Source organism: Musca vetustissima, unplaced genomic scaffold (genome assembly GCF_032173495.1).
Source record: "Musca vetustissima isolate MV318-11 ecotype Yass unplaced genomic scaffold, APGP_CSIRO_Mvet_v1 utg78416, whole genome shotgun sequence".
In the NCBI taxonomy this organism is placed as follows: Eukaryota; Metazoa; Arthropoda; class Insecta; order Diptera; family Muscidae; genus Musca; species Musca vetustissima.
The window spans coordinates 2,322-27,780 of NW_026877158.1; the positions used below are offsets into that span (position 1 = coordinate 2,322).

The following is a 25,459-nucleotide window of genomic DNA, read 5'->3' on the forward strand; positions in this document are numbered from 1 at the left end:
AACAACAACAACAGCAACAATAAACCCAACCCGCCGAAAATTATTACAAAATAGCTTAATTGAGTGGTAACATGTGGCATACAAGACAAAAAAAAATATAATGAAATTTATGCAGGGATTTTATACTGAATTATTTCAATTCACTTCGGTTTCTTCTTTCAAAATCAATTTATTTCATTAAGATCCGCCAATTATTTCCGAAGTTATGACCCGTAGAAAGGAGTGCACAAAAAAATTCTTTAAGATGGACATATTGGGTTATTGTCAAATTTTGGCCATAACTCAAAAATTTCTTCAGCTACATTAGCAAATTTCCACATATTGTTGAAGCTTATTATTACTCTTTCGAAATCCAGTTATTTCAAGAAAATCCATTCATAATTTCAAAAGTTATGGCCCTTAGAATATGTGCGCAGAAAAAAAATCTTAGTACGGAAAATTGCAGTATTTTCAAATTTTTGGCTATAACTCAAATATTTCTTAAGTTACATATACAATGCATATAATTTTTTGTACGACTAGATATTCCTCTTTCAAAATCAATTTATTTTACAAAGATCCGACAATTATTTGAAAAATTATGACCCACGGAAAAGAATGCGCAAAAAACTTCTTAAATGTGGACATTTTGGGTTATTGTAAATTTTTGGCGATAACTCAAAAATTTCTTCAGTTACATTAAAAAACCTCTACATATTATTGAGGGCAAGATGTTCTTCTTTCAAAATCAAGTTAATTCAAGAAAATCCATTCATAATTGCAAAAGTTATGGCCCTTAGAAAGTGTGCTCGGAAAAATTCTCAATAGGGGAATATTTCAGTAGTTTTAAATTTTTGGTTATAACTCAACTATTTCTTAAGTTGCATTTACAACATTTATTATTTTTTGTAACACTAGATATTCTTCTTTCAAAATTATTTTATTTCACCCCGATCCATCAATTATTTTAAAAGATATGAACCCTAGAAAGAAGTGCGCAAAAATTCCCTTTAAGGTGGATATTATGGGTTATTGTAAATTTTTGACGATAACTCGAAAATTTCTTCAGCTACATACTCATATATCCATACATTATTGAGGGCCATACATTATTGTCGCTCTTTCAAAATCAAGTTATTTCAAGAAAATCTATTTAAAATTTCAAAAGTTATGGCTCTTAGAATGTTTGCACGGAAAAAAATCTTAATAGGGAATATTTTAGTAGTTTATAATTTTTGTCTATAACTCAAAAAGTTCTTCAGTTACATTTACAATATTTATAAATTTTTGTAAGACTAGATATTCTACTTTCAAAATCAATTTATTTCACTAAAATCCGCCAATGATTTCAAAAGTTATGAGCATTAGAAAGGAGTGCGCAAAAATGTCTTTAATGTGGAAAATTTTGGTTATTGTAATTTTTTTGGCTATAACTCAAAAATTCCTTCAGTTACATTAATAAATCTCAACATATATTTAAAGAGTACAGTCCCCTCTTTCAATAACAAGTTATTTCAAAAAAAAAATCCATTCATTATTTTAAAAGTTATGATCCCAAGAATAAGAGTGCGGAATAAATTCGCCTGGGTTAATATTTTGGGTTATAGTACATTTTTGGCCATAACTCAAAAATTGCTTCAGTAACATTCACAAAACATATTATATTTTTGAAGGATAGGCGTTCTTCTCTCAAACTCTGGTTATTTCAGGAAAATCCATTCATTATTTTGAAAGTTATGATCCCAAGAATAAGAGTGCGGAATAAATTCGCCTGGGTTAATATTTTGGGTTATTGTAAATTTTTGGCCATAACTCAAAAATTGCTTCCATTACCTTCACGAAACTTATTATATTTTTGAAGCCTAAACGTTCTTCTTCCAAATTTCAGTTATTTCAGGAAAATCCATTCAATATTTTGGAAGATATGTCCCTTAGAGTGAACGTGCGGAAAAAATTCTTCATGAAGGAAAATTGAAGTAATGCTAAATTTTTGGTCATAACTCAAAAACATTTTCAATTACATTGGCAAATCTTTATATATTTCTTAATATCAGATATTATTCTTTCATAATCAAGTTATTTCACTAATATCCATACACAATTTCAAAAGTTATGACCCCAAGAATGTTAGTGCGGAACAAATTCTTCATGTTGGAAAATTGTAGTATGAGTACAATTTTGGCCATAACTCAAAAATTTCCTGAGTTACATTAACAAATCTCAATATATTTTTGGAGAGCAGATTTTCTTCTTTCCGAATACTATTATTTCATTAAAATCCATTCATAATTTTAAAAGTTCTGACCCGAAGAAAGGGAACGCGCAAAATTTCTCAAAGAGGGAAAAATTGTAGTGGTTTCAAATTTGAGGCTATAATTCAAAATTTTCTTAAGAAATATTGAAAAAAAAATCCGATATAAATTTGAAGAGTAGACGTTCACTTTTCAAAATCAAGTCATTTCGAAGAAATATACAACAATTTTCCGAAGTTATGACCCTCAGAAAATTGCAACAGAAAAATTTAGTTATATTAGAGAAACTAGGTAGCTGTGAATTTTTGGCGATAACTTGGATATTTGTTCAGTTACAACAACAAAATTAAATACATTCTTGAAGATTAGCTGTTCTTCTTTCCAAATAAAGTTATTTCGGAAACATACGCCGATTATTACACAAGTTATGAGTCAAAGAAAAGTGTTGCGCAAAAAATCCTTACAGTTGGGAATTTTGAGTTTTTCCCAAGTTTTGGCCATAACTCCGAAATTTCTGAAGCAATGTCCATGATATTGAAAAAGCATTTTAAGATGAGATGTTCTTCTTTCATAATCAAATTACTTCGTGATGATAACCCAATTACTTCAGAAGTTATGGGTATCAGAGAAATGTTGCACAAAAAATCCCTAAAATGGGAAAATTTAAGTAACTGCCAAATTTTGTCCATAACTCAGAAATTTCTTAAGCTACATCAACAAATAAGAATATATTTTAAAAGAAGAGATTTTCTTCAATTAGGATCAGGGTTTTTCATAAAGATACAACAATTAGTTCAGAAGTTATGAGACACTGAAATATGACACGCAAAAAATTTATTGATTTAGGGGCTTTCGAGTTGCCATGTCAGATATTATTGGCCACAAAGTATCCCAAATTCTGAAGCGAACTTTTGATCTTCTAATAAAAATCAAATGTATGATTGTTGTTTTATCAAAAAATGTTATCTTTATTTTCGAAATTTGTGATTGCTTATTAAATAATAAAAAAAATTGTTCAAGTAATTAATCAATTTTATTGTTTTAAAAAATTGTTTTTTTTTTTCAAGACAACCATATGTCACCATAGCACACAATAAATAGCCAATAAATGTGGCAGGTAATCGGTCATTCAATGAACGACGACCATGGATGGGCCTAGGTAATGAACAACAACAACAAACATAAATAAATAAACGAAAAATGTGAAAAAGGGCAATGACAGTTCCGCAGCACACACACAAGGGGCTAGACTAGAAAACAGATAATATAAATATTTACAGCAAATTTTATATCTATATTCAAAAAAATATATATGAGCCCATAGGTGGAAAATTTCGTTCGAATTGTTTGTTGCAAATAAATAAAAAAAAATATTTTAGAATTTATTTTTGAAGGGAGACTTCAGAAGATATTGTGATAGGTAATCCCTTTGAACCTTTACAGGGGACAATTACCAAATTTCGACCGTTTTTTAATAGTAAAATTTGCTTATGTAATGAAAACCAAAAATATCGGATAAGATGTTAATGAACATATCGAAATTTTGGATTTACTCTTACATAGGGGCTATAAAAAAGTTGGACCGATACCGATATTTTTAGTATGAGGATTTGTCCCCCAATGAGAACCCAAAAAATCAAATTACCAAATTACCACCAATTCGATTGAAAAATGTGCCCAAGCTCCACAAAATATCGAAATTCGGAAGGTATCGCTATAGGGGGACTATCCTAAAAAGTAGAGTAATTTTGACAATTTTTGGTATGAAAATGTATTACCCAATGAGAAATTAAAATGTCAAATTACAATCATATCGATTGAAAAACGTGCCCAAACTTCTTAAAATATCGAAATTCGGAAGGTATATCTATATGGGCGCCACCCTAAAAAAATGGACCAATTTTTTATAATTTTTGGTACGAAGATTTGTCATTCAAGGCTAACCCAAAATAACTAATTACAGCCAATTCCGTAGGGAAATCATACCCAAAACCCTTAAAATACCGAATATATGGGGTACCTTCATATAGGGATCTACTTCGAAACTTCGGCCAAAAAACATAACTTTTGGTAGAAACATTTCCTTCTCATTGAGGACGCAAAATGCCAAATTACAGCCAATTCGGTTGAAAATTGTCGTCAAGCTCGCCAAAATGCCGAAGTTTGGGAGATATCGTAATATGGGGCCTATAAGAAATCGTGGACCTATGCTGATAATTTTTCGTAGGAAGATTTGCTAGCCCATGAGAACCTATAATATCAAATTATAGCCACTTTGGTTGAAAAACGTAACCATAATCTCAAAAATTCCGAAAATTCGGAAGGTAACCTAATATGGGGTCTAGCCTAAAAAGTGGACCAATATTAATAATTTTTGGTGGAATGGTTTTCTATCAAATAATAATTAAAAATGCCAAATTTTAGCCAATTCTGTTAAAAAATGTGCCCAAACTCCGCAAAATATCGAAATTCGGAAGGTGTCCTCATATGGAGGGGTATCCTAAAAAATGGACCAATTTTTATAATTCTTGGTAAGAAGATTTGTTATTCAATGCGAACCCAAAATACCAGCCAAGTCGTTTGAAAAATCATGCCCAAAACCCTCAAAATTCCAAATATTGGAGGGCATCTTTATATGGGAGCTTCCACGAAACTTTGGCCATAATTTTTGGTGTGAAGATTTCCTACCCAATGATAATCCAACATACCAAATTGCAGTCTTTTCGGTTGAAAAATGTGCCCAAGCTCCCCACTAAGAACCCAAAATACCCAATTACAACCAATTCGGTAGAAAATTGTGCCCAAACTTCTCAAAATATCGAAATTCGGAAGGTATTTCTATGTAGGCGCTACCTTAAAAAGTGGACCAATTTTTATCATTTTTGGTATGAAGATTTGTCATTCGATGCGAACCCAAAATAACAAATTATAGACAATTCGGTTGAAAAATGTGTCTAAGCTTCGCAAAATATCGAAATTCGGAAGGTATCTCTATATGGGCGCTACCCTAAAAAGTTCACCAATTTTTCTAATATTTGGTACGAAGATTTTTCCTTCAATTCGAACCCAAAATACCAAATTACAGCCAATTCGGTTGAAAACGAATACCCAAAACTCTTAAAATACCGAATATTAGAGGGTATCTTTATATGGGGGCTAAACTTGGGCGAAAATTCATAATTTTTGGTAGGAAGATTTCCTACTCAATGAGAACCCCAAATAACAAATTACAGCCAATTCGTTTGAAAAATGTGCCCAAGCTCCCCAAAATATCGAAATTCGGAAGGTATCGTTATATGGAGGCTACCTTGAAATGTGGGCCAATATTTACAATTTTTCGTAGTGAGAATCCAAAATACCGATTTGTAGCCAATTCGGTTTAAAATGCGCACAAGCTCCGCAGAATATCGAAATTTTGAAGGTATAGTTATATGCGGACTATCCCGAAACTTGGATCAATATTGATAATTTTTTTACGGGTGACATTCTACCCAATACGCATTCAAAATACCTAATTACAACCACCTTGGTCCAAAAATGTCTCTGAAATTCTCAAAATACCGAAAATTCGGGGTACAGTTTATATGGGAGCTATACGAAAACGTGGACCGATGTTGCTAATTTTTAGTAGGAAGGTTTCCCATCCCACGATAACCAAAAATATCTTATTTAGAGCTAATTTGGTGGAAATATGAGCCCAAACTCCACCAAAATATCGGAATTCGGAAGATAATTTTTAGTATGAAGGTTTTTTAGACAAAGAGAACTCAAAATACCAAATTACAGCCAAATCGGTTGAAAAATTTATCAGAATACTGAAATTCGGAAGGTAGCACTATATAGCGCCTACCCTAAAAAGTGGACAAATGTTGATAAAATTTGGCAGGAAGATTTCCCACCCAATGAGAACCCAAAATAACAAATTATAGCCACTTAGGTTGAAAAATATACCAAAGCTCCGCAAAATATCGAAATTTGGGATGTACCGCTATATGGGGGCTACCCCAAAATTTGGACCAATATTGATAATTTTTTGTAGGAAGACTTTCTACCCAATGAGAATCCAAAATATCAAATTACAGCCACATTGGCACATTGGAGTACTGAAATTCGGAAGGTAGCACTATATGGAGGCTACCCTAGGAAGTGGACCAATATTGATAATTTTTGGTAGGAAGATTTCCTACCCAATGATAACCCAAAATACCAAACCACAGCTAATTTGATTGAAAATCTTGACCAAGCTCCCAAAAAATATCGAAATTCGGAAGATATCGTTAAATGGGGCCTACGCTAAAAAGTGTATCAATGTTTATAATTTTTGGTTGGTAAAATATGTCCCCCAATGAGAACGCAAAATACAAAATTACTGTCACTTTGACAAATGGACAAGAATACTGAATATTGAGGAGTGTGCCGCTATATGGAGGCTACTCCGAAACTTGGACCAAAGTTAATAATTTTTGGTAGGAAGGTTTTCTGCCTCATGAGAACCCAAAATATCAAATAGGAGCCACTTTGTTTGAAAAAAAAAACGTGACCCAGTTTGCCAAAGGTGGTCTCAGGTGAATATTTCGAAGTGGTGCAACCGGATTAAAGGGGGTTATAATGAAGGTGAACACCAGCTTTTCTCTTGAACTTATAAAATTTTAAATTTTGCAAGCACCTAAGGTGTTAAAGAGAAAGAGAGGACGAGACATTTGTGTTAAAATATTCCTTTTTTTCTCTTTAAAAAAAAAATCCTGACAAAGAGAGTATGACACCTTTGCATACATAAACCCTTTTCTCTTCAACCAATAATTTAATATTCGCCTGTGTAGGAGTTTTTTTTACCCGACGATATGATGTCATATATTCGGACAAAAAAACTTGAACTCTATTTGACTGGTTGACACACATAAAAAAATACCTTTGCATTTTCAAGGATAATTAGCATAACACGTTAATATCCTCTTTTTTTTCTTCGACCTTTCTTCTAGCCCAACCAAAAATGTCTAACCTCTACAAAAAAGGGTTTGGTTGGTTGGTGTTTAAAGGACAACCAACCAAGTCAATATTTGTTTATTACGTTTTATAAAAATATAGAAATCAACACAAAAAACACACACACAATCATACACACACATGTTTACAAATTAATACGGCTGTCTAGAAACAACAACCGAAAAAAAATCCCCCACTGATGGGTCTGATGACCCAACATTTGGGGGGTGGAAGAAAGGGAAAATAGACCGAACGCCAGGCAAAAATAAAATATTAGTTAAATTATTAATAAGAAAATATATAAAAACAACAACAACAACAACAACAATTTGTTTTTGCACGGGTCATAGTTTTTCATTCAAAGTGAGTGAGTGTTTGATTAACAGAAAACAATAACAACAACAACAACAAATATATAAATGACAATAATATGCGAAAATAAAAAATACGAACAACAATTGAAACCAGAAAAAAATAGTTTTTTCCCACCCCAGCCCCTTGTTGTTGTTGTTTTTTCTATTTTTTGGCTTATCTAGATTTTTATGTAATTGTAATTAATGAATTTTCCGTTGAATGATGGTTTGTTGTTGTTGTTGTAGTTGTCGCCGTCGTTCGCTATAGTCATTTGTAATGACGGCACGTGAAAATGTTTTTCATTCGAATTTGTTGTTGTTGTTGTTTTTTTCTTGCTTCACATTTTACGGTTGTTGTTTTCGATTTTCTCTCGCTCGCTATCATCACTCGGGGGGCACTTCTGCTTTATGTGTGTTTTCATTATTATCTATTATTTTTTTGGTAGCTGTTGTTTTTTTTTCACTATTATTTTGAGTTTTTTTGTATTATTTTTTAGCTAAACTATAATTTATGTATTTTAGTTGTATTTTTTGTCAATTGTTTATTTTTTTCTTTATTATTTTCCTTTCCTTACAATGTTTTCTTGATTAGTTTTTGTGTAAAAATTCAATTTTTGTTGTTCCTACTGCTGTTGTTGTTGTAATCTTATTGTATAAATTATGAGAACCATAGAATTATTTGTTTTTTTTATACCCTTCACCACACTGTGGTACCGGGTATTATGTCTTTGTGCATATGTTTGTAACAGGCAAAAGGAATCGAGATAGACCCATGGTTCCTTTTGAGAATATGCATAGAATCACTTTCTGAGTCGATTTATGCATGTCCGTCCGCCCGTCCGCCCGTCCGCCCGTCTGTTGATGTTAAATTGTAAACAAAGTACAGGTCGCATTTATAATCCGATTTGGCTGAAATTTGGCACAGCTCATTTATTTGGCCCAAGGACAAACCCTATTGAAATTGGGGAAAATCGGCTCAGATTTAGATATAGCTCCCATATATATTTTTGTCCGATTTGAGGACTTTAGTCCCTGAAAATCATCCGATTTGCACGAATTTCGGTAAAGCGTACTGAATTAAGTCTAAAATGATGTGTGCCAAATTTCGAGAAAATCGGTTCAGATTTAGATATAGCTCCCATATATAGTTTCGGCCGATTTAAGGTAAATGTGGCACCAAAGTCCCTCTATATCTTTCGATTTGCATGAAATTTGGCACAGAGTACTGACTGAGGTCCAGAATGATGTGTGTCAAGTTTCGAGAAAATCGGTTCAGATTTAGATATAGCTCCCATATATAGTTTCGGCCGATTTAAGGTAAATGTGGCACCAAAGTCCCTCTATATCTTTCGATTTGCATGAAATTTGGCACAGAGTACTGACTGAGGTCCAGAATGATGTGTGCCAAGTTTCGAGAAAATCGGTTCAGATTTAGATATAGCTCCCATATATAGTTTCGTCCGATTTAAGGTAAATGGTGCACCAAAGTCTCTATATATCTTTCGATTTGCACGAAATTTGGCATTGCGTAATGAATTAATGAATGTGTGTTTAGTTTCGTGAAAATCGGTCCAGATTTAGATATAGCTCCATATATATCGTCCGATATATATATATATATATATACGCTTATAATAGATTTTCATAATTTTGTCCCTGGTCCTTTAAAAATTCGACGTCTTTTAGGTTTCATCTGTTGGATATACCGAAAGTGGTGAAGGGTATCATATAGTCGGCCCCGTCCGACTTTACTGCTTTCCTTACTGGTTTTTTTATTGGATTTTGTTTCTTTTTTCAATTTGAAATAAAAGTTTAGAGCTTTAATCTGAGTTTTTGGTGTTTTTGTTGTTGTTGTTGTGAAAAACAGGTGCTTTTGTTTGAGGGGATTTATAGACATTATTGGGTATTATTATCTATTGAGATAAAGCACAGTGGGACGAAATTGACTAAAAAAATATATATATGAAAAAATTATAAAACAAAAATTTTAAAAAATACATATTTATTTTTATTTAAAGATAAAATTGCACATACTTACCCTGAGAAATTTTTTTTGAAATTTTTTTCCTGGAAATGGAAAAAAAATATAATATTAATAATGAAAAAAATAAAAATAATAAGTCGTCAATATATTTTTTTCAAAATTATTACTATAATCTATTGAATGGCGCCCAACTGCCACACAATAGAGAAGTAAATTCGACTGCATTAAAATGAAAAAACAAAAAAAAACAAGTGAAAAAGCGTTAAGTTCGGCCGGGCCGAACTTTGGATACCCTCCACCATATATATATATAGGTACTAGAAATGAGAATATAGGGAACCTACCAAAAAGTGGACCTATACCGACATGTCTAAAAACAGATTATGTAAATGCGGCTATAGTTCATTATCGAACCTTAAGTTCCAATTTTTTATCTCACTATCCGTCGCAGGTGAAATGATTACAACAGAGTCTTAGAATCAAACTCAAAACGCGGAACAAATCAGATAACTATTTTAAAATAAATAAAAAAGGGGGTTATATGGGGACTACCCTAAAAAGGGGGGCGAATATTAATAATTTTTGGTAGAGAGATTTGTTACCATATACGACTACAAAATACCAAATTGCAGCTAATTCGGTTGCGCGCTCAAGAACCCCAAAATACAGAAAATTGGGGGATACCCTTATATGGGGGGGGGCTATCCGAAAAATAGACCTATATTCAAATTTTTTTTTTTTTTTAGATAATTTTGTACCTATTAATAACTCAAAATACTAAATTACAGCCAATACGGCGGTAAAATACGATCAAAACCCCCAAAATACTGAATATTAGGAGGTACCATTATATGGGGGCTACCAGAAAAAGTGGACCTATACTTATAATTTTTTTGTGGAGACATTTAGTAGTACCCAATAAGAACCCAATGAACCAAATTTCAGCTAATTCGGCTGAAAAACGCGCTCAAAAATCCCAAAATACCGAAATTTGACGGGTACCCTTATGGGAGATAAGCCTAAACGTGGACCGATATATTCCATCTTCGAAATTGACCTGTCTGCAGGCACATTTGTCAACCAAATTGGCTGTAATTCGTTATTTGGGGTTCTCATTGTGTAGAACAAATTCCTACCAAAAATTATCTATTTCGATCCACTTTGTGCTAAAGACCTCATATAACCGTACATTAAACATTTCGGTATTTTGGGGCGCCTGAGCACATTTGTCAAACAAATTGGCTCTAATTTCATATATTGTATTCCCATTGCGTAGAGAATCTCTCTACCAAAAATTATGAATATTGGCCCAAGTTTCGGGATAGCTCCCACAGAACCCTACCCTAATTTTTCGATATTTTGCGATATTTTGATGAGGGTTTTCAATGGAATTGGCTGTAATTTAATATTTTGGGTTCTCAATGGGTAGCAAATCTTCCTAACAAATATTATTAATATCGATCCAGGTTTTGGTATAGCCGCCATATAACAGTACCCCGATTTTTCGGTATTTTGCGGAGTTTGAACTCGTTCTTTAACCGAATTGGCGGTAATTTGGTGTTTTGGGTTCTTATTTTACATATAAAATCTTCCTTCCAAAAAAATAACAAAATTGGCCCAAGTTTCAGGATAGTCCCCATATAGCGGTACCTCGCCAATTTCGATATTTTAGGGAATTTGAGTACATTTCTCAACTGAGTTAGCTATAATTTGATATTTTGCTTTCTCATTGGATGGTTAATATTGCAATCCAAAAATTAATAATATTGGACCAAGTTTCGGGGTAGCCCCCATACAACGGATCCGCCAATTTTCCATATTTGGAAGATTTAAGAGACGGTTTTCAACCGAATTGGCTGTAGTTTGGTATTTTGAATATTTATTGGTTGGCAAATCTTCCTACCAAAAATTATAAATATTGGACCTTTTTTTCGATGTAGCTCCCATATAACGGATCCGCTAATTTTTGATAATTTGAGGATTTCAGACAATTTTTTCAACAAAATTTGGTGTAATTTGGTATTTTGGGTTCTCACTGAATATCAAATCTTCATACCAACATTTATCAAAATCGATGACCTATTTGGTATACCTCCCACATAAGGGTATCTGAAAATTTCGATATTTAGGGGAGCCTGGGCGAACATCTTAGATTATCAATGGGTAGTAAATCCCCCCACCCAAAAATTATCAATATCGGTCCAATATTTGGTATAGCTCCCATATAACCGATCCGTCAATTTTCGATATTTTAAGGATTTCAGACAAGTTCTTCAACCGAATTGGCCGTATTTTGGGTTCTCATGAAGTGTCTAATTTCCCTACAAAAAGTTATCAATATCGATACACATTTCGATATAGCTCCCATACTACGGATCCTTCATTTATTTATTTATTTTGTTTTTTACCAATTTATTAAAAAATATTGACATTTTTTGTTCGGCCATGCTAATTAAAATAATTCATTTGACCGCAATCCCCCATCACTTCATTTGTCATGGAAGTGCGAATCGAAAAAACCACAAAAATACAAAATGGACGGATATTGTGGTTATAATATTTCAACAAAAGATAGATTATTTCCAATTTAATATTTCATCATCATCATAATTATTTAGATAATTTCTGATTTTTCTGATATTTGATATTTCTAAACAGTCAATAAATGGCAGCAGAGGCGGTAATAATTTCAATATTGTTACCAAAAATGCCAAACAATCAGATTAGCCAATGATTTTCTGTTAATAAAACGATTAAATTCAATTATCATAACAATATACGACAACATTATTGGAAAAGGGAAGGGGTATTGGTAGTAGGAAGGGGGAGGAGAGGTGAGGAAGGTAGCAGCAATTAGGTATAGTTAGTTGAAATTGATTAGCAAAGGTGAACACACACACAGCCATACACATGAAATTATATTTCAATAAATTGCAAAGCGAGCATGCCAGCGCACGTGTATAATGAAACAATAACAATAATTACAACAATAACACAATTTTTAAATATAAAAAAAATCTTAAAAAATTAAAAAAAAAATAAAAAAATAAAAATTTAAAACAAAAAATAGGAAAAATAATAAAAAATATTTAATTATATAAAAATATAATTTTTAATTTTTTATTATTTTTTATTTATTTTTTATTATATCTTTTTTAATTTTTTTATTAAAAAAAAAATAAAAAAAAGTTTGAAAAAAAATAAAAAAATTGGGAAACAAAAAATTGGGAAAATAATAAAAAAATAAAAAATAATAAAAAATATTTAATTAAATAAAAATATTAAATTATATAAATATATAATTTTTAATTTTTTATTATTTTTTATTTATTTTTTATTATATCTTTTTTAATTTTTTTATTAAAAAAAATAAAAAAAAGTTTGAAAAAAATAAAAAAAAAATGTAAAACAAAAAATAGGGAAAATATTAAAAAAATAATAAAAAATATTTAATTAAATAAAAATATTAAATTATATAAAAATATAAAAATTAGAAAAAAAAAGTAACCTCCATTATTGGTATTCCCTCTTAGAACTCTCTACCACTCTCTCTCTCTACCACTCCATCTCCCTAAGTCTCGCAACTATTGAATGTGGGTCCTAACATGATTCTCCCTTACACCCGGCTGTTAAAATATGGGCCCCAATTCAAACGTGTTGTTATTTTTTTATAAAAGTATTTTGTTTTTGTTGCTGTTGCTGCTGTTGTTGTCAAATTAGAGTTGTCATCGAATGTGAAGCGGAAAATACACCATCCCCACAATAATCAACAAAAAAATAAATATGATCATGAACTTGAACTATTATTATTTTATAAACTACTATGACTAAAATAGTACAACAACAACAACAGACTAAAATAACAAAAACAACAAAAATATTGTTCTTATTATTATGTATTAACAAGTCAACGGCTTTTCGGTTGAATGGCAATAAAGCTGGCGGGCTAGCTGGGTGGCTGAGTGACTGACTCGCTGGCTAGCTGGCCCTATTGACCATATCATCTACAACAACAACACCAACAAAAACATAGAGAAGAGTGAGGGGGCTCCTTTCAATATTTTTATAATTTAGTTTAGCATATCATGTACAACAACACCAACAAAAATATCGGGGAGAGTGAGGGGGAACCTTTGAAAACTTTTTTTAATTTAGTTAACTATGCGATTGCGGATCCATCACTCATAATTTTATTGACGACTTTTTTTTTTTGATTTTTCAATATTAATATTTTTTGTTGTTGTAGATTTTTTGTTAATAACATTGAAAATAAACTTTTGTAGTACCTTAAAAAAAAAAATAATATATATATATATATATATATATATTTGCTATTATTAATATTGTTTAATGTGACGTTTTCAATTACTTCTCCAAATTGCAATCAATGCAACAATTGAAATAATAAAAACACACACATACATACATTTATACAAATTTATTATTAATATATATGTATGCATAAATAAAACAAAATAAAAATATAATTGGACAATTAAGGAAAACAACAGAGCCATCATCGTCAATATTTAAATTGTATATACATATAATTAAATACATTTTTTTTCAATATTATTTGAGAGGCTATATTTTATTGGTTGTTTAAATTTTTGTATATATTTTTTTTAATTTCTTATTATTTTTTATTATTTTTTTCAATATTTTATTAATTTTTTTTAATTTTTTATTATTTTTTTCAATTTTTTATTTTTATTTTTTAATTTTTTATTATATTTTTAAAGTTTTTATTATTTTTTTAATTATTTTATTTTTTTTTTTAATTCTAGTATTATTTTTTTAATTTTTTATTATTATTTTTTTATTATTATTATTTTATAATTTTTTTATTATTATTATTTTATTACATTTTTTAATTTTTTATTATTTTTCTTTAATTTTTAGTATTATTATTTTTTATTAATATTAATTTATTATTTTTTTTTTAATTTTTTATTATTTTTATAATTCTAGTATTATTTTTTTCTAATTCTAGTATTATTTTTTTAATTTTTTTTAATTTTTTATCATTTTTTTAATTTTTTTTAAATTTTTTATTATTATTTTTTTAATTTATTATTATTATTTTTAATTTTTTATTTTAATTTTTTTTATTTTTTTTTTAATTTTTATTTTTTTAATTTTGTATTTTTTTTTTTTTAATTTTTTATTTTCTTTTTTAATTTATTATTATTATTATTTTTAATTTTTTATTATTATTATTTTTAATTTTTTATTATTATTATTTTTAATTTTTTTATTATTTTTTTTCAATTTTTTATTTTAATTTTTTATTATTTTTTTAATTTTTTATTATTTTTAATTTTTTATTATTTTTAATTTTTTATTATTATTATTTTTAATTTTTTTATTATTTTTTTTCAATTTTTTATTTTTATTTTTTATTATTTTTTTAATTTTTTATTATTTTTTAATTTTTTATTATTTTTAATTTTTTATATTTTTTTATTATATTTTTTATTTTTTATTATTTTTTATAATTTTTAATTATTTTTTTTTAATTTTTTATTATTATTTTTTTAGTTTTTTATTATTATTATTTTTTTATTTTTTATTATTATTATTTTTTTTAATTTTTTATTATTTTTTAATTCTAGTATTATTTTTTTTAATTCTATTACTATTTTTTTAATTTTTTATTATTTTTTTTATTTTTTTATTTTTTTTTTTAATTTTTTATTTTTTTTAATTTTTTATCATTTTATATTTTTTATTATTTTTTTATTTTTTATTATTTTTTTATTATTTCATTATTTTTTTTAATTTTTCATTATTTTTTTTTTTTGCCAAATAATTACCAAACCATTGTTAAAAATTATTAAACATTTTAATAACATATTTTTATATTATTGTATATTTGAAATCGTTATTAATTATATATTTTTCCCTCTCTTCTCTTTTCAGAAAATATCTCATCTAATATAACACATTGTTGTAAATATATTAAATATATTTTAAACTAACAAAAAACCAAAATAACAAATAAATAAAAAAAACGGAAAACCTTTTCCCTCCCACCGTATTCAAAAAGCAAATAAATAAATAAACAAACACACACAAACAAACAAACAAACAAATCAAACAAAATGACTGGGTTTACCAACTCTGGATTTGAAAACGATGAACCTGTGAAGGTAAGTTTTTTCCTCTGTTTTTTTTTTTTTTTTTTTTTTTTTTGAATCGCACACAACACATTTTCAAATTAGCTTAATGAAAGGTTATAATTAATAATATACAAACATACATACATATATGTATGGAAAAAATATATGTATGGAAAAAAGTTCATCGAAATGTTGTTTTTTAATTGACAAAAAAAACATATTTCAATATTCATGATTAAAAAAATAAGGCATTTAATTAAAATCGTTTTTAAAATGGCAGACAGTTTTGGGGGTGGGGTTGTATTAATGAATAATAACAAGGGAGAATGATATTTTCAAGTAAAGTCTATATAAAGTCTATTTAATTAAAAAATATTAACAAAAATTTAATTTTTTATTATTTTTTATTAAAGTTTTTTTTTGGATTTGTTTTTTTTTTTATATTTTTTAACGCCGCGAAATATTGGTCCTAGACCCACCTTTAAGTATACCAATCGTCATATCTCGACTAGCTGAGTCGATCTAGACATGTGTGTCCGTCCGTCCGTCCGTCTGTCCATTATAATTTGTAAACACGATACATGCCACAGTTATGAACCAATCTTCACGAAATTTTGGCATGTAGGATGGGTTCTGGCCAATGAAGACCCCTATTGTTTTTGGTAGAGATCGGTTAATATTAGACCAAATAAAAAAGGACCAAATACTTAATTTTTGTCGCTCTAGAGGCTCTAGAGGGGATCGGGCCGTAGAATAAGCATGCCTGTTTGGACAATGATAGCAGGTCAATATTTAGCAGGTCAAATGGACCACGACTTTTGTGTGAAAAATTACAAAATTTGTATTCTTTGGCGTATATATTTACTCCTGAATAGGCCCAAAAAGTTGATAGTATATCCATGAGGTGTGGTTGACCTTTCAATTGATACCAATTATATTGTCGTATGTACTCGGATTGTGGGAGTTACACTTAAATATTTACAGATGCTTACGTATTCAGATATTATTTAGTAACCCATTAACACAATAAACACGATACAGGCCACAGTTATGGACCTATCTTCACGAAATTTTGGATGTAGGATGGATTCTGGCCAATGAAGACCCCTATTGTTTTTGCAAAGATCGGTTAATATTTAAAGGGATGACATTGACAAAATACTTATTTTTTGTCGGTTTTTCTGGTCGCTCCAGAGGACGCGAAAATATAGCCCTGATCGTTTTGAAATGTTCCATGAGGTTCCAGTTATCACCAAAGACAACGGCTATAATGTTCGGTCATGATCAGATCAGATAATTTGCAGATGAAGTGGACCGAAAGCTTATTTATTTTTTTATGTTTTTCAAGTCGGTCTATAGACCACAATTAAAAACCTAACATTTCACCACAACCCATGGTGAAGAGAATATGGACAAGCAATTAGAAGGGCTGTACTGAATATTGGGAATATTCGGAAAAAAAAAGTCAGTGTAAGGAAGAGGTGCTGGTGACCTCTTATTGGGCAAAAGGTTGCAACTATCACGAAATATTGCCCAGGCTCGGAATAAAAGTCCGCAAAAAGTTAATGTTCCGTGGTAGTTGTGTAGGGTATCGTATGGTCGGCCCCGTCTGACTATACTGTTCCGCTCACTGGTTTTATATATTAAGTCGTTTCATTTATTCATTAAGCCCAATAATTTGAATGTTTTGGAAAAAAAGAGGGTGTGTGTAATCGTATCAATCAGACCAATAGGCGTGGATTTTATAAAGAAATTTCTTAAGAGCAATAGGCGTGGATTTTATAAAGAAATAAAATGGTAGAAACGCGCTACCTTCAACCTGAATTAATTTATTTAAATTATCTCTTTATTTTTCTAATTAAAATCAAGTATTTTTCCATGAGAACTATATGTATAAAAAAAAAACTATTGTACAAAAAAAAATATATATTTTATTTACTGGTCTGCCCAGTTTCTTTTTTCTGTTCGTGAATATTTATTGGCTATTAAAAAAAAACTATTAAATGATCTATTTCATTACCCGCTGTTCTAATGTTGTTGTTGATGCTGTTGCAAACTATACATAAAAAAATAATGAAATAAAAAATAACTTCTTACAAAATCGGATATTTCTGGGTTGACCCGGATTCTTTTGCAAAGACTTTTACTTTTTGCTGTTCTGTGGAGCTTGAAAACATTTTTAAAAATAATTTACGCTTAAAATTAAATTAAAAACCAGTAAGGAAAGTAGTAAAGTCGGACGGGGCCGACTATATGATACCCTTCACCACTTTGGGTATATTCTACATATGTATCCAACAGACATATCTTGTTATTATTATAGACGTAATTCAGTATGCTATGCTAAATTTCGTGCAAATCGAAAGATATATAGGGTCTTTGATGCACCAATTACCTTAAATAATATATATATATAAATATATATATATATATATATATATAGGAGCTATATCTAAATCTGAAAAGGTTTTCAGAAAACTCTGCACACATCATTCAAAACTTAATTCAGTACGCTATGCCAAATTTCTTGCAAATCAAAAGATATATAGGGACTTTAGTGGACTATTTACCTAAAACCGGGCGAAACTATATATGGGAGCTAAATCTAAATCTGAACCGATTTTCACGAAACTTTGCACACATCATTCTAGACTTAATTCAGTACGCTATGCCAAATTTCGTGCAAATCGAAAGATATATAGGGACTTTGGTACAACATTTACCTTAAATCGGAGGAAGATATATACGGGAGCTATATCTAAATCTGAACCGATTTTCACGAAACTTTGCACACCTCATTCTAGACTTAATTCAGTACGCTATGCCAAATTTCGTGCAAATCGAAAGATATATAGGGACTTTGGTACAACATTTACCTTAAATCGGAGGAAGATATATACGGGAGCTATATCTAAATCTGAACCGATTTTCACGAAACTTTGCACACCTCATTCTAGACTTAATTCAGTACGCTATGCCAAATTTCGTACAAATCGAAAGATATATAGGGACTTTGGTACGCCATTTACCAAAAATCGGGCGAAACTATATATGGGAGCTATATCTAAATCTGAACCGATTTTCACGAAACTTGGCACACATCTTTCGTGGCTCAATTCTGTACGCTATGCCAAATTTCGTGCAAATCGAAAGGGTTGAGGGTCTAAAGCCCGTAAATCGGGCAAAAATATATATGGGAGCTATATCTAAATCTGAACCGATTTTTCCCAATTTCAATAGGGTTCGTCCTTGGGCCAAACAAATGAGCTGTGCCAAATTTCATCCAAATCGGATCATAAATGCGACCTGTACTTTGTTTACAATTTAACATGGACAGACGGACAGACGGACAGACGGACGGACGGACATGCATAAATCGACTCAGAAAGTGATTCTATGCATATTCTCAAAAGGAACCATGGGTCTATCTCGATTATTTTTGCCTGTTACAAACATATGCACAAAGACATAATACCCTGTACCACAGTGTGGTGAAGGGTATAATCAGCACTATCTTAAAAGAAATTAAATAATAATCTATTAAGAAAATTTAAGATTTTCATATAAAAATATTAAAGAATGATAAAAATATTTATTACCGAAAAATATGATTTATAAAAAATAAATACAAATTTTGTAATTTTTATAAAAAAAAAATTTTATTTTTTTTTTGGAAATTTTTACTTAATTGTTGTTTTTTTTTTTTTTTTTTTTTTGAAGAATTATATTTCTATCAAGTTTATTTCTGTTAATAAAAATATATATTATTTTTATATTTTAATTAAAAATCTAGTATTATTTCCTCACATTCCCTTTAAAAAAAAATAAGCTGTCAAGTTTATTTAACATTTCCACATTTGTTCGATTATGACAGTTGTTTAAATCTCTAGACATTCACAAACTTGATCTGAATGTCTAGAGATTTAAACAGAAAAATTATCATTGAATAACAAATAAATCAGAATTTGTTGCCGCTTAATTAATTAATTTCAAATTTGTTAAATTGAGGAAGTTGCCGGTTTCTTTATAACAAAAAATATTTATTAATATATTCAAATCAATATTTTTAGTTTAATTAATAAAAAAAATAAATTACAAAACATATTAGTAGAATTAAAAGTACAAAATTTGTAACATTTATTGATGTGAGGTTTAAGGGGGCTAAAGCTCCACATCAAAATTATTGTGTATTAAAATGAATTTGTATTTCAAAATTTCTAGGAAAAACATTGGTTAGGCATTTTGCCAGCAACATCTCTTCCGACTACTTAGAATCGATAGTAGATTTGTGTGTAATATTTTTTTCACATTTTATTTATTTATTTATTTTTTTTTTTAATTTAATCACAATTCAATAACAGCCAAGGCATCTTCTCCCATGAATGTTAATTTCTTAATTAAACAATTGATTGAGAAAAAAAAGCATGTGCCTCGGAGAAGCTCCCTCCAATGGAATTTTGCATAAGTAATTGTGTGGCTGGCTCCTGGACTGGCCTGGTCAACACGGTATTGGTGGTGTTGGCTAGCTGACAGACTTAATGTCTGCTTCCTGCCAATTTAGGAAATCATTAATTTTTTTTTTTTTTTTTTGCTCATAAATTGTTTTTACTTTTTTTTTTCTAATACAAATACGCATTGCCCGGTGTTGGGTATTTGAAGAACGTTAGATATTCGTCACAACGACAGCGTGGCAGTCAGTCTGTCATTGATTGTTTAATAAATTATATACTTTGTGGGAATTATCTATGAAATTTGAATTACAAATTACGATTATTTTCCTCTCTCTCTCTCTCTCTCCCCCACACTCTATCCCTCTCTCACTGACTTTGTGTCTCTTGGGGGACAATTGTAACAATTTTTTCTCAATCTAGACAACATTTCACTCATTCCATCAAATCATTTAATATTCGAACAAAACAGAAATACAAACTATAAATAAATGATTTTATTTATTTCGGAATATAAAAATCTGAAATGCAAAAACAAAGTATAACATGCCTGGCAAGGTCAACACATTTCCATTTTCAATTGCAATTAATTATTTATTATTATGAAATATTAAATAAAAATCTAGGCGATTAGAAAAAATGTCAATAATTGTTAGAGGAATTACTACATTTGAGAACGTGTTTTGATTGGAAATTGATGTTTGTTGTTTTTTGTTGTTCGATCTGTGATCTTATCATGTATTTGTTTAAATAGTAGTTAAAGGCATTTTGAAAAAAAAAAATATATAAATACTTAAAATAGATTTGATATTTACAGAAATATTACAATCGGATAAAATGTTACAATTTGTAGTTATTAATCTTTAGAAAAAAAAAATAAAATGGGAAGTAAAACTTTCATTTAGTTCAATATATTAATTACATTTTTTTTTTTTTTTTTTGATTTTTGAATATTTTTTTTTTCAAATATTTTTATCATCTAAAAATTGCTTTTATTAAAAAGAAAAATCTCCACAAATAATGTCTCAAATACCAAGAAGTATGTTAGGTGCAAAGGCAATTAAATTGTGTGTGTGACCAAGGGTGCGAATGACTGCTGACACAACGTATACGCCCATGGTACCCTTTTTATTTTATTAGGACTATCATAAAAAGTAGAGCCATATTGATAATTTTTGGTAGGAATATTTGCTAACAAATGAATGAAAAAGCAAAAAACAAACATAAATAAATCTACTATCAATTCTAAGTAGTCGGAAGAGTATGTTGCTGGTCATATGCCTACCCAATGAGTTTCCTAGAATTGTAGAAATTAATAAAATTAAAAATAAATAAAACATGAGATTTAAATACAGAAACAAATTCAAGATCAGCAGAAGTTTTGAGGGCAAAAAATTTTGAATTTATTTATTTTATTTTTTTCAAAATTTTTTTTTACCAAATTTTATTATCTAAATATTGCTTTTATAAAAAATGAAAAATCTTCCAAAATAATTTCTTAAATACCAGGTAGGATATAGTTGCAAAGGCAATTAAAGTGTGAGTGGCCAAGGGTGCGAATGACTGCTGACACAACATATACGCCCATGGTACACTTTTTGGTTTTATGAGGAATATCATAAAAAGTAGGGCAATATTGGTTATTTTTGGTAGTTATATTTGCTACAGAACGAATGAATTCGGTTCAAAGCCCTTGTCCAATTCAAGATCAAAAAATAGCATATATCTTTTTTTTTTTTGAATATTTTTTCAAACATTTTCTAAAATACCAAGAAGGATATACAGTCGACTTCGCTTTACTGTAAGTCGCTTAACTGAAAAATATCGGATAAATGAAATAGATTTCCTGCACCATTTCATTTTAGGTTAGTCGCCCACATTACTGAAAGTCATGAGGATTAACGTCAATTACGGAGCAGTTTGCAAAGCCCACCCTAACAAAAAAGTTTTTCTACAATTATTGATTATTACCGACATATGGAACGTGTTTGTCAACTCAATATAAACTTCACGTGGAAGAACAATAAGTTTGTCCGGCCAAACATAAAAACCGAGTTCCACATTTCTATAATTTATATACAAGAATCAAGAGGATAAGCGAAATGCCTATACGAGGTCCCATAAAATGCACTAACTTTTGAGGAGGTTGTCCACTTTTAATTACTCTAAGTGATTATTTAAAGCCTTCAAGAATATATGATATAGAAATAATGTATAAATGTGAATCTATTATGAACAGATTTAGCAAGGAGGTATGTTAGTCATTCACAAGTCCATATTGCATATTACAGCAATGTCAGGTCTTAAGTAGGCTTAAAATCGGCTAGTATCGTAATATGAAACATTTTCAAAGACATGGTTCAATATTTTATGTTTTCGAAATCAATCCGCTTAATTGAAAACATCGGATAACTGAAACAAACATGCAGATTTTTTTCCGTTTCAGTAAAGCGGAGTCGACTGTAGCTGCAATGGCAATTAAAGTGTGTGTGTGGCCAAGGGTGCGTATGATTGCTGACACAACGTATACGCCCATGGTACATTTATTTTTGGTAGGAAAATTTGCTACCCAATAAATGAATTCAATTCAAAATCCTTCTCCAAAATCTTACAAAAAAAAAACGAATACCTAACATCTTGGGGGTAGTAGCAATATATTTATAAAATTTTAAGACTCTATCTCAAATATTGATTTGTTTAACGTAATTTCAATAGTCAGACGGATAGACGGATAGATATCTAAGTCGCCATAGAATTTTATTCTGATCAAGAATATATCGGTGAATTTTTCTAGGTTTTGCAAACGGAATGAAATATACCTTTGTTAGCCTTCCTTCATAAAAAGTACCAAAAAAAAATTCCTCCAGAGACAATTCTTTATATGAGGTGTATTTTTTGATCATGTTCATCCAAGCAAATTCATTTTTTAGCTGTCAGCGATTTATTATCTTCTTCTTCTGTTCTTCTTCTTCTTCTTTTGTTCAGCTTTTTTATTTATGTTTCTTTTGTGATGTGTGATTCTGTTGTACCTTTCCACTGGCCAAATAAATTATTATCATGGTTACATGAAATGATCTTTGTTGAAATTTCTTGAACACACACAGAAGTCACGCATGTGAGGGACTGAGGGACTTCTGTGTGTGTGTGTGTGTTTATCTTTAAAAGCCAGATTTAGAATGTGGCCATTAAATGAGGAAAATAAATTTTAAGCCCTTAGGGTATCAAAATCGACATTCAAAAACATATCTTTTGGAAGAAGAAAAAGAAACCGGGTCAGTTACAAGAAAGAACAAAAAAAAAACACATTAGGTTTACCAGATTGTGATCAGATATTTTTTGGGGTAGAGACATTAATTCCAAAATACCAAAGAGAGAAATGCCTTGAGGCATCTGCCTCCCAACATAAATACAGATTTTTTGATTACAAACAAAAAAAGAAAACTAATTGCCAAAAAAATGCTAAATGATTTGACTTCTGGAAAACAAAAGAGAAATTCTTTGTATTCTATTTTTTATTCGTTTGTTTTTTGTTAATTAAATTTAATTTTTTTTTATATTAAAATTTTTTTTTTTATTTTTCAATATCAACAAATATATATTTAACAAAAGAAAATATAATTAATTGCCACTTCTTTTGATAATAAATTATTTTTGTTTTGTTTTTTTTTTATTAATTTTAAATATCAATATAGAGATTATTTGCTGTTGTTTTTTTTTTTTTTGATAAACAATTAATAAATAAATAAAATTCTAATTTTATTTATTCCATTGTTCAATACACCTGTTTTGGTTTCATTATTAAGTTTATTTAGATATTTATATTTTATTCAAATTGCTAATTAAATATTAATTTAAAATAAAATATAATAAAAAAAAATGATACCTTACGATACCCTATACAACTACCACGGAACTAGAACTTTCTGCGGATTTTAATTCTGAGCCTGGGGAATATTTCGTGATAGTTGCACCTTTTGCCCGATTAGAGGCCAACAGCACCTCTTCCTTACACTGACATATTTTCCGAATATTACGAGTATTCAGTACAGTCCTTCTAATTACTTGCCCAGATTCCCTTCACAGTTGTGCGTTGTGTTGTGATGTCCGGCTTATAATTGTGGCCTATAGATCGACTCGAAAAAAAAAACACACAACAAATTAAGTTTTCGGTCCACTTCATCCCAAAATTATTATCTGATAATCACTGAAAATTATAGGCGTTGTCCTTGACCATAACTGGAATCTCATGGAACATTTCAAAGCGATCAGCGCTATATATCTGCCCTACAGTGTGGTAATGGGTTACTAAATAATATCTGAGTACGTAAGCAACTCCAAACACACTCCTCTTGGATATATTATCAACTTCTCGGGCCTATGTCCTTCAGGCACAGAATACAAATTTTGTAATTTTTCCCACCGAAGTCAGGGTTCATTTGACCCGCTAAATATTGACCGATCTTTATCAAAACAGGCATGCTTATTCTTTGGCGCGATTCCCTTCTCTATGCAAAAATTCGCGATGTTTGGGACACAATTTCGGAAAAAATTAAGTATTAGGTCCTTTTCACCCCCTAAATATTAAACGATCTTTATTGGGCAGAAAGTATCCTACATGCAAAATGTCGTGAAGATTGTTTCATAACTGTGGCCTGTATCGTGTTTACAAATTGTAATGGACAGACGGGCGGACAGACATACATGTCTAGATCGGCTTAGCTAGTCGAGATATGACGATCGGTATACTTAAAGGTGGGTCTAGGTGGGTCTGACAACACAGTTGTGTAGGGTATAAAATGTGAAATGAACACAATAAAACAATTTTTTTTAAATTAATTTTTTATTTATTTCTTTTAATTTACTATGAAAAAATAGAGCCTTCTTCAATCTATATTTCTCGCGGTGTATTTTTTGCCACTTGTTTAAAAAACTGATGTCTTATCTTTTTTTTTTTTTTTTTTTTTTTTTTTTTTTTTTTGCTGTTAAAGAAAGTTTGAAATTAATGTGTTTTTCTTGTCATACACACAAAACAATAATAATAATAATAACAATAACAAATTTTATATACATATGTAGGTGCGTGAATACTTTTTTTGTGCACTGGAGGTGTGGTCTTTTATTTAAATCGGTTTTTTATATTTTTGCCAACAAATTAAAAACATATCATTGGTTTTATATCTTAAGGCCATACAAAAGCAAAACAAATTAAAAAAAAAATAATTTTATTGTTGTTGTTGATTTTTTTGTTGTTTAATTCTACACACAATAAGTGTTAAGGCAGGAGGATTAAGTCGACAAAAAAATATGTGGCACATGCGCAGTGGTAAAGTACCTGTCC

General features: G+C 29.7%; 1 protein-coding gene across 1 annotated transcript in view; it reads left to right on the forward strand.

Annotated features, from left to right (window-relative positions):
- Positions 1-15,610: 15,610 nt before the first annotated feature.
- LOC133321738 (UNC93-like protein) overlaps positions 15,611-25,459 on the forward strand; it is a 32,379-nt gene continuing 22,530 nt past the window's right edge. Inside the window, exon 1 of the mRNA XM_061530818.1 lies at positions 15,611-15,703. Within this exon, the coding sequence (XP_061386802.1) occupies positions 15,656-15,703 (48 nt within the window). The 5' untranslated portion in view covers positions 15,611-15,655. The remainder of the gene's footprint in view (positions 15,704-25,459) is intronic.